The 10,685-nt window shown below is 30.0% G+C and overlaps 2 protein-coding genes across 2 annotated transcripts in view; both read right to left on the bottom strand.

Annotated features, from left to right (window-relative positions):
• The window catches only part of LOC113391177 (zinc finger protein 708-like), a 7,416-nt gene extending 4,859 nt beyond the window's left edge, over positions 1–2,557 (bottom strand). Inside the window, exon 1 of the mRNA XM_026627133.1 lies at positions 1,673–2,557. Coding sequence (XP_026482918.1) covers positions 1,673–2,557 — 885 coding nt within the window. The remainder of the gene's footprint in view (positions 1–1,672) is intronic.
• A 2,813-nt stretch (positions 2,558–5,370) lies between these two features.
• LOC113363277 (zinc finger protein 708-like) lies at positions 5,371–7,086 on the bottom strand. Its single transcript, XM_026605766.1, has 2 exons — positions 7,048–7,086; positions 5,371–6,944 (listed from the first exon to the last, which is right to left on the bottom strand). Exon 2 carries the CDS (start codon positions 6,923–6,925, stop codon positions 5,852–5,854), a length of 1,074 nt encoding a protein of 357 aa, XP_026461551.1. The 5' UTR covers positions 6,926–6,944; positions 7,048–7,086; the 3' UTR covers positions 5,371–5,851.
• Positions 7,087–10,685: the final 3,599 nt, after the last annotated feature.

Genomic DNA, 10,685 nt, shown 5'->3' with positions numbered 1-10,685 from the left:
GAAAATAATACTGCAGCAGCAGTGTTGACTAGTGTGAACAAAAATAATGGAGTTACCATATACAATTCTTTCCAATCATGACATTGTATATTTTTCTGATAACAATATTTTGTGAGTATTGACTTAATTATTTAATTTTGTGAGTCATCACAAACAATTTCAATGATATTTTATAAGATCTTAGTAAAATTCATATGAGTAAATTGTTCTATTTTTATAAAGGTAATAACTAATGGGTAATTGCACTTATCTTACTATGCTTAAAATTATGAACATTTTATACTTTGTTATAAAATCATCTGTATAATTAAGTTTCATCAGTTTCTGAAAACTTCATTCCTCAAATGCAAATATCCAAATATTCATTATTTTTTTAACTCTGTATCTGCTTGAATTATTTAGATATTTTATATACTTTAACCCTTATTAGTCATTTGTCTGCTCTCAGCCACCAAAGCCTTATTATCGTTCCGGTCTCTACCACCATTCATTCAGCATTCTGAATTAATTATGAGTAGTATGACACCTATCTATCAACACCAAATTTATTTCAATCAAAAAGGGCTAATGATTATATAGTTCTGTATAGGGAATGCAATACCGGTATACCGAATTACCGGTAAACCGCCCAATTTTTCGACGGTATTTTTACCGGTATTTACCCCAAAAATACCGGTATTTTCGGTATTTTTACATAAGCGCTATTTGATACATAATACACTAAAGTTTAAATTTCTCGGAACAAATTTATCTTTAAATTTCACAATCGTATATACAGCTATATCTTGAAGTGATTCTATAAGATAAACAAATGTCAAATATTATCTCAGCTAGTCATTAAACTGAATATTTATTGCTTTACTAAGGGCTTCATATCGTGTTACAATAAATAGAATTGGACTGATATATAATGATGTTCTTTTATCTTATATAAAAATGTAACGGTTTTTTAAGTGATATTTGTACCAAAATATTTTATATCATACAGATTACCCCTGCGTAATCTTTATTTTTCTAACTTCATACATAATAATTATGATAATTACTAAATATTTTTGCTTCTAATTACAATTATAAAATATTATTTTTCGAAAACGTTTCAAAGTTTCAAAATACTAAAAAAGCATCACATTGTTTTAAATAACAATACTCAACAATTATAGTAACTTATTATTTATCTCGACGAAAGTATCTGATCTTAAATTAGTGTAGAAAATTATTTTTTTTAAATATTGGAGATTATGCTAATTTAACACATCGGATACAGACAATACAGGTTATTATAATAATTTAATATGATCTTTTATGAGTTTTTGGTCTTTCTTACTCATAAGTTTGTTTTTGGTGAAAAGTACTCAATATACTCGATAGTGATAATGAATTAATTAAATTGGATATACTTTTGTTAAATTATTATTTAAAAAAATAATCTTAGTTTATTTTATTGTTTTTATTGTTTAGTTGAATATAGTTGTAGTTGTATATACATTTTTTTATATTTGTACTAGTAACTTTCAATATTGTTTATGTTTGTTTAAGATAATAAAAATACCGGTAATTTACCAGTATTCCGGTTTTAGAATGAAAAATTACCGAAATACCGGTATTGAAATTTTCTATCGGTATTGCATTCCCTAGTTCTGTATGAATAATTTTATATTTCACATTTAGCAGGTCGTTCTTCCCCATGAATATTCCTTTTATGTCTTACTAATGATTGTATTGCTGTGAACATTTTATCACATACTCCACATTTGAGGGAACTTGCTCCGGTATGAATCATTTCATGCACTTTTAATTTCTGTTTTGTTCTGAATGCTTTATCACACATTCCGCATTTAAAAGGGCGTTCTCCAGTGTGAATCATTTCATGTCGATTTAAATCTTGTTTTGTTGTGAATGTTTTATTGCATACCGTACATACACGATCGTTTCTAGTATGGACATTTTCATGTTGTTTTAATTTTGTTTCTGTTATGAATGCTTTATTGCAGATGTTGCATTTATGTGGACGTTCTACAGTATGATTTATTAAATGTTGATTTAAATTTTGTTTTGTTGAGAATGTTCTATTGCAGATGGTACATAGATGAAAATGTTTGTTACTGTGGAATCTTTCGTGCAGTTTTAATGTGTCTTTTCTTTTGAATGTTTTATTGCATGTCACACATTTATGTGGACGTTCTTCGCTGTGTACTATTAAATGTTTTTTTAAATTAGCGAATATTGAAAAAGTTTTGCTGCATATTTCACATATGTAAATTTCCACGTTATGGATTGTTTTACATTTACCTAATCCAAATAATTTGCTCGGTTTATGGACTGAATTACTTGGCTTACTGATTTCTTCATTAGATATGGGAGATTCTACATCTTGCTTATCAATCGATTTTTGGTTTATTCCTTCCTCAACTATTACCTCAGGTTGCAATAGAGATATTTCTTCATTTTCTAGACATGTTTCTGTTATTTCAAAACCATCTATTTCTTGTTTCACTTGATTATATTCAGATGGTTCAATTTCAATTGCTGAGTTTGAATTTGTTTCGTCAGACATTTCGGCGTAAGCACAATAACAATGGCTTAAAATTTTTGAAGTAATTTAATATCTATATATTTTTTAAAATTTTCAATAAATATAATATAAATATTTATAATTGTTTTGTAAAGAGTTTGACATTTGTTTTATTGACACAAGTTGACACACACATAGATAAATAAATATGTAAACTCAGGTGTGACAACCTGACAACCATATGTACAGCAGCCTGTCACCCAGCGGCTTACAACCTTTTTTGCACCGTGCCCCCTTGCTCTAATAAAAACTAGTAGTGTATGGTATCGTGCCTTAAAGCAAATTGCTGGAAATTTCCGTACCAAAAATTAAATTTTTTACAAAAGATTATTAACTTCCCGTAGGGTAAGTTATTGTAATGGGCCGAAAATTGAAATTGAAAATTTTTACATTTCTCAACGTTTTGAAGGTTTCTGAACATTTTGGCATACCCCAGGAAAAATGGATGTGTTTGTGTATGTGTGTGTATGGATACAAATTTCCAGTCACGTTTTCGGGCGCACGGATCAACCGATTTGAATGGTTAAAAAAATATTCGATTTCTATTAATAGGGAGATGAGCTGATTAGTTTTTGGCAAAGGCAGATCCAGCAGTTACGGAGATAAAGAGCAAAAAGTGCAGAAAATAGAAATCGAGTTTTTGAGAGAACGGAGCATCCGATTTGAATGATTTAAAAAGCATTCAATTAGTAATGATTGGGAGAAGTGTCTATTAGTTTTTGGCAAAGGCAGGCCCAGCCATTTCGAAGATACGAAGCTAAATGTGTGAAAAATGGCAGTTTTGGAGAGAACTAAGCTTCCGATTTAAATGATTCAAAGAACTTTCTGCTTGTCTTAAAAAAATAATTGATGTTGGAAAAAAATGTTGTTTCAACTTTTTTTTTTCAAAAAAATTTTTTTTGTTTATCGAAAATATTTCAGATTTCATTTTTAATTTTGACTATAGCTCTAACCTTCAACAAATAATTTCAACTTTGCAATTCAGTTTATATAATTCTTATAAATATTAGACAATGTTACAATATTAACTATTATTATCTATTTGAAAACTTTTAAAATTCCTCGAACGTTTCGGGGAATTTAAATTTTTTTAAAAAGCGAGTTTTTTGGAAAAAAAACTTGATTTTTTTTTTATTTGAAAATATTTTGAAAATTTTGAACTTTTTTTCAAAGCAATCGCACTGCTTTAGCTGCATAGGGACGTACGATCGAAGCGCGTAAGCGACGCGTCGCCGTCTAACGGACAAACAATGTAACGGAACCCATAGAAATGTAAACAAAATTGATACACATTATTAAAATCACCATATAATATCTGATAGTTTGATGTGCATATGTCTAATGATCATTTTTGACCGCCAAATAGCGTTATTTTTTACTTTTTTCTACGAGATCTCCGAAACCGCTAGACCTGCCTTCCCAAAAATTCAATCAGTTCTTCACCTTGTCAATACAAATAAAATGGTTTTTGAATTATTAAAATCGAACGCTCCATTCTCTTAAAAACTGAGTTACCTTTTTTGACACTTTTTGCCCCGTATCTCCGAAACGACTGGACCTGCCTGTGCCAAAAACTAATTACCACTTTTCCCTGCCATTATGATTTCAATGTTTTTTGGATCATTCAAATCGGATGCTTAGTTCTCTCAAAAACTGCAAATTTTTGCACATTTATCTTCCTATCTCCGAAACGGTTGAACCCGTTTTTGCCAAAAACTAATCATCACTTCTCCCCATTATTGTAAATTGAATGTTTTTTGAATCATTCAAATCGGATGCTTTGTTCTATGAAAAACTCGATTTCTATTTTCCGCACTCTTTGCTCCGTATCTCCGTAACGGCTGGACCGACTTTTGCCAAAAACTGATCAGAACGTCTCTTTATTAATAGGAATCGATTGAATCATTCAAGTTGGTTGTTTTGTACGTCCGAAATCGTCAATAAAAAATTGTATCCACACATACACGCATACACATCTTCTTTTTCTAACGATAAGGTATGCCAAAATGCTCAGAAACCTTCGAAACGTAAAGATTTGCAAAAATTTTCAATTTCGATTTTTGGATAATTGCAATAACTTATATTACTCTACGGAAAGTTAACTAGTGGTGTATGGCATCATGCCTTAAGGCAAATCGCTTGTATCGTTACTTTCGGTACATAATTTTAATGCCATAACAGATAGTATAAAATATGCAAAATAATGTAGATTGTAGGAAGATTATATTATATATTGAAATAGTATAGAACACAAAAAACTGTTGTAGGTGGCTAATTGATCTAAGTAAGCGAAGCCAATAAAAAAAATTCAAGAGAGTCAGTTTTTTTCAAAAATTCTCAAAAACCTCAAACATTTCAAAGCTTTTTCAAAAAAATTAATTTTTTAAAGTACATGGTGTTGCAGCAAAGCCATGCACCTCTCTTTTTGCCAACTAATTTTACATAGAACACATAAATAAAAAAATTCTCAAAAACCAGCATTTGCTATTTTACATCATAATAACTACATATAAAAAAACGACATTTTTTCAAGATTTTTACTTATGTATAACACAGCAACACGTGATCACAGTTAGTTTATTATATCTTAAGGCACTTTTTAACAAATTCAGACAATTCATAAAATTTTCAGACAATTTGATGGAAAATCATACAATCTGCAACATTTGCAGGCATTTTAAGACAATTTATACTAGTCTTCAAAAATCTGAAAGATATATAAAACAATTAAACATTTAGTTCTACATGATTATACAATTACATACGACATGCAGAGGAACAAACCGATTTGTCACAATTGATCATATAATAATAATAATAATAAATGGAAGTCTGCCTGGAGGCAGGTCTATGGTATGAGAGCTACGGTTGGTGGCGAACTCTATGATATATAAATCTTATCTAGAATTGAACCTAAAGGTAAATTTACATGCTTCGGTTGGTGGTGACTTCTATTAAATACTGAAAGAATTACAGTTGATATAAGATCAAAGCGGTCATGTTTGCCATCTATTTATACTTGTTTATCTATTATTATATATTTATATAAATCTTATCTAGAATTGAACCTAAGAGTAAATTTACATGCTACAGTTGGTGGTGACCTCTTTGATATGCTGAAAGAAATAAAATTGATGCAACGTCAAAACGGCCTTGTTTGCAATCTACTTATGCTTGTTCATCTATGTCAGTAGCGTTGATCATATATTGTTATTAATATATTAAGTAAATAAAAGCGAATTCAAGGATTCTTTTTAAAGAACTCTTTACTAAGTATCAATCATGCGTCAATTCATGTCTTTTTAATGCAAATTGTGCTTTGAATGCTTTATTACATGTCTCACATTTAAAAAGGCGTTCTTCAGTATGCACAAATGAATGTTTTTTTAAATGTGCCGATTGTTTAAATCCCATATTGCATACCTCATACTTATATGGTCGTTCTCCTGTGTGTGTTAATAAATGTCTCGTTAAATGATGCGATAGTTTAAATGTTATTTTGCATATTCCACATTTGTGAGGGCGATCTTCCTTGTGCACTAACAAATGTCTTGTCAAGACATGTAATAGTGCAAACTTTTTATGGCAAATATCACACTCATGGTGGAGCTCTCCAGTATGGATTAGTTTGTGAGTTTTCAGCGACTCCGGCCTAATGAATCCTTTACCACATATTTCACATTTATAGAGCCTTTCCCCGGTATGTAACCTTATGTGTTGTTTCAATCTCCCCTTGTTTGAAAATGCTTTATTGCAATATTCGCATGTAGGATTTTCTTGGGTATGATGATTTACATGTATATTTAATGCCTTTTGGGTTTTGAAATTTTTCAGGCATATTTTACATTTTAAGTGTAGATCTGTGTGAGTCATTTTGTGAAACCTTAGTGCTTTTTTTTCTCTGAAGGTTTTATTACATATATCACACTGAAAAGGGCGTTCTCCAGTATGGATCCTTTCATGTACTACTAATGCTTTTTTTTCTTTGAACGTTTTATTGCATACCTCACATTTATGTAAGCGTTTTTTATTATGAACAATTTTATGTTTCTCCAAGTTTTGTTTTCTTTTAAGGAGTTGTTCTGAGTTGTATGTTTCCTGATCTAAACTTGCTTCGTTTGTGCTAGTAGTTGCATCAAGGTCATCAATAGTTTCTTGTTTTATTTCATCGTCTATTGTAACTTCAGATTTTAAAAATCGCTGTAGACAAACTTCATCATTTTCTAGCATATTCTCATAATCATCAAATTCTTGTTTCACTTGAGGATAATCATCAAATTCTTGTTCCATTTGAAAAGATTCAATTGGTTCAATTTTCATTGTTATGTTTGAATTTGTTTCTTCAGACATTTTCGGCGTTTGTTGGTTCCTATAAATAAACTAACAATGACTTCTTCAAAGTTATATGCTTTTAATATATGTATTAATTTATGTTAACAATAGCTTTCCTTAAATATAATATAATTGCTTACACACTTTGACATTTCTCTTTAATTTTTCACGTCAGCGGCGTTAAAATAACAAACCGTTAATTTCAACCGTTTCTTCGTTATTTGCAACCGTTAACGAATCAACCGTTTTATCGCAACGAAATAACTAGTTGAAAATCAACTGGTTTTACAATGGGTTGAAAGATGGTTGAAAGCATAGATAAAAGAAGAGTATATGGTTGAAAGCATGGCAATCAGGCAACCAGTTACTTCTCAACGAAATGCATATTATTCATTCGTTATCGAACGTTGCAAATGAAAAGCAATTCACCATGTGTGAAGCATAACGAAATTATAGATCAAACAGATACAGTCAAATATCTAGGTTTACATCTGGATAAAAGACTAACCTGGAAAGAACACATTAAGAAAAAGAGAAAGCAGCTTGAAGAAGCCAGAAGAAAATATTATTGGCTCCTCGGACGAAAATCAAAACTTGACACGCATAATAAAATTTACCTCTTTGTTAATTTGGACGTACGGGATACAGCCATGGGGATCAACTTCCAACTCAAATGCTTTAATAATTCAAAGATTCCAAAACAAGTTATTAAAAGAAATTTTGAAAGCACCAAAGTATGTTCCAAATTGGTTAATACACAAAGCATAGGCACTAGCACAGTTAAGGATGAAATAATTGCTTACTTACACATATATAGAAATCATAGATAAAAGAAGAGTATAGAAAAGAAGAAAGAATAGAGATCATTCGGTTCGTACTCGATCGCGAGGCGTTTTTGCAAAAGGCAATTTTGCCGTTTCGGAGGTATTGAGCGTAAAGGGTGTAAAAACGGTTATGCAGTATTTGAGAGAACGGATTATCCGATTAGATTAATTCAAAATCATTTTGCTTGCAAAAAATGCATTTACAGAGAATTTAGTAATTTTGAAAATTAAAAAAAATCAATTTTCAAAAGAAAAACAAAGTTTCAAAAATTCTAATTTTCGAATTTTTTTATCATTTTCAAACAAAAAGCTAAATTTTGAAAATTAAAAAAAAATTGATTTCATCCAATTGATTGATTGAAAAATTTAAGAATATTTTGAAAATTAAAAAAAATCGAATATTTCCAAAAATTTTCAAATTCTCAAAATAGTTGAAAAACGTTTTTTTTTAATTCCATAAAATTTTAAACAGTCTAAAAAGATTTTGAAAAAATTTCTAAATTATCAGAAAATTTCTAAATTATCAAAAAAATCTGATTTAAAAAAATTGACTCTTCTAAACGTACACATAAGTTGTTCATAAAATACGCTCATGGCCCATTTTAAGAAGCACTTATAAATTTACAGTTTGTATTTATAATGAATAATCTATTTGAAATTCTTCAAAACAATTGTTGATTATTTTCATTCCTTTTATGTTTAATTACGGTACGAGAAGTTCCAGCAATTTGCCTTAAGGCACGATGCCATGCGCCATGCGCCCCACTAGTTTTCTAATAAAAATTAATTGTAGCTTCAATAAATTTAATTTTTTTATTATACTTTTAGATCTGACAGCAATTCTGATAAAAGTGGAGAAGATTTGTCGATCGGACAGTCTCGTCTGATGCAAAATTCTGAATCGACCGTCAGTTCAGTACAATCCACTGATGATTCTTATCAAGATGATGAATTATTGCTGATGATGATGCAGAACAACAATATATTGCGCAGGTTTAAAAATAATTACTTCTCGTACATTGCAAAATGGTTATAGAACCTAGACAATATAATAATAGAAAGTCTTACATACAAGTCAAAAATCGCGCGCATTCATCTTCGACTCATTCTTAAACTTTTTGTAGTTTTTATTTATTTTTATAAAAGTTATTTTTTAGAAAGAATTATTAACTTCCCGCAGGGTAAGTTATTGTAACCGTCCAAAAATAATGTTGAAATCCAAAAAATAATTCAAAATTGAGAGTTTTTGCATATCTTTCTGTTTCAGGGTTTCTGAACATTTTTGCATACCTCAAAAAAAATGGATATATGTGCGTGTGTGTGCGTGCGTGTGTATATGTATGTTTGGATACAATATTTTGTCGACGTTTTCGGGAGTAGGTACCGCTCAACTGATTTTTAATAATTCAAATAGCAATCGATTCCTATTGATAGGGAGATGTGCTGATTAGTTTTTGGTTGGGAAAAGTCGGTCCAGCCGTTTACGAGATACAAAGTAAAGATTGCAGAAAATGGAAATTAATTATTTGAGAGAACATGGCATCCGATTTGAATGATTCTTAAAACATTCAATTCGTATTGATGAGAAGAAGAAGTGATTAATTTTTAGCAAAGACAGGCCCAGCCGTTTCAAAGATAATGAGAGATAAAAGTAAAATTGACAGTTTTTAGGACAACAAAGCATCCGATTCGAATGATTCAAAAAACATCTTACTTGTGAACAAATGATTAGTGTTTGGGAAAAGCAACAAAAAATATTTTTATTTCAAAATTTAAAAAATGTTTTATTTTTTTGAACATGCAAAAAATATATTTTTTTTAATTCAAATCAATTTTAAAATTAAAAATTCTAAACAAACATTTATATTTATATATATATAATTAATTATTTTAGAAAAGATCACAATTCATCTCAAGAATCAGAAATCGATGATGATTCTCTCATGGACAGACGTTCTGCAAAACCACAAAATTCAGAACAAGGTTCATTTGTTGGAAATGAAAGCGGAGGTAAGTCAAAATTATAGAAATAGAATCAGATAATTCCATTTGCTAATTTTATATTTTATCGATGCTTCAAGTCAATATGAATCTTTGGACATCAAGATTTAAAAAAAATATTTGAGCAATAATTTGATCTTTTGTCGCTGTTTCCAAGAACGGCTGCAGCAATTTATAAAATTTAAAAGCTATTCGATTCAATTGACGTTTAGTAGTTTTGCGCGCCGATCATCCCAGCCACTTCTCTATAATTATGAGATAAGTGCAATTTTTTTTATTCACGTTTTCGTCAAAAAAAATCTGGACCGATTTAGGTATACCTAATTCAACTAGTGGGGCGCATGGCATCGTGCCTTAAGGCAAATTGCTGGAACTTCCCGTACCAAAAATTATTTTTTTTAAAAAGATTAACATTTTTGAAAAAAAATTGCTCTGAAAAAAATAATTTTTGAGAAACTATAAACTTTTGACAAAAACTTATTTTTTTTGAAAAATAAAGACTTTTTGAAGAAAAATTTATTTTGAAATATTTTGGATATTCTGAACTTTTTTTCAAAGAAATCGTACTGCTTAACTGTATAGAGACAAAATATCAAAGCGCGTAAGCGCCTCGTCGCCATCTAACGGATAAACACTGGTACGGAACCCATAGGAATGTAAACAAAATTTATACTTATTGTCAAAATCTCTATAAAATATCTGATAATTTGATGTGCTTATGTCTGATGATCATTTTTGACCGCCAAATGGCATTTTTTTTACATTTTTTTACTAGATCTCCGAAATCGCTAGACCTACCTTCATGAAAATTTGATCAGATCTTCATCTTATTAATACAAGAAAAATGTTTTATGAATTATTCAAATCGGACGCTCCGTTCTCTTAAAAACCGAGTTACCGTTTTTGACACTTTTTGCCCCATATCTTCGGAACGGCTAGACCTACCTTGCCAA

The sequence above is a fragment of the Ctenocephalides felis genome, unplaced genomic scaffold, assembly GCF_003426905.1.
Source record: "Ctenocephalides felis isolate EL2017-DRISC unplaced genomic scaffold, ASM342690v1 CF-g0.4_SCAFFOLD_00845, whole genome shotgun sequence".
NCBI lineage: Eukaryota > Metazoa > Arthropoda > Insecta > Siphonaptera > Pulicidae > Ctenocephalides > Ctenocephalides felis.
The sequence above is the reverse complement of the archived record's forward strand: the minus strand, read 5'-3'. Positions and strand labels throughout refer to the sequence as shown.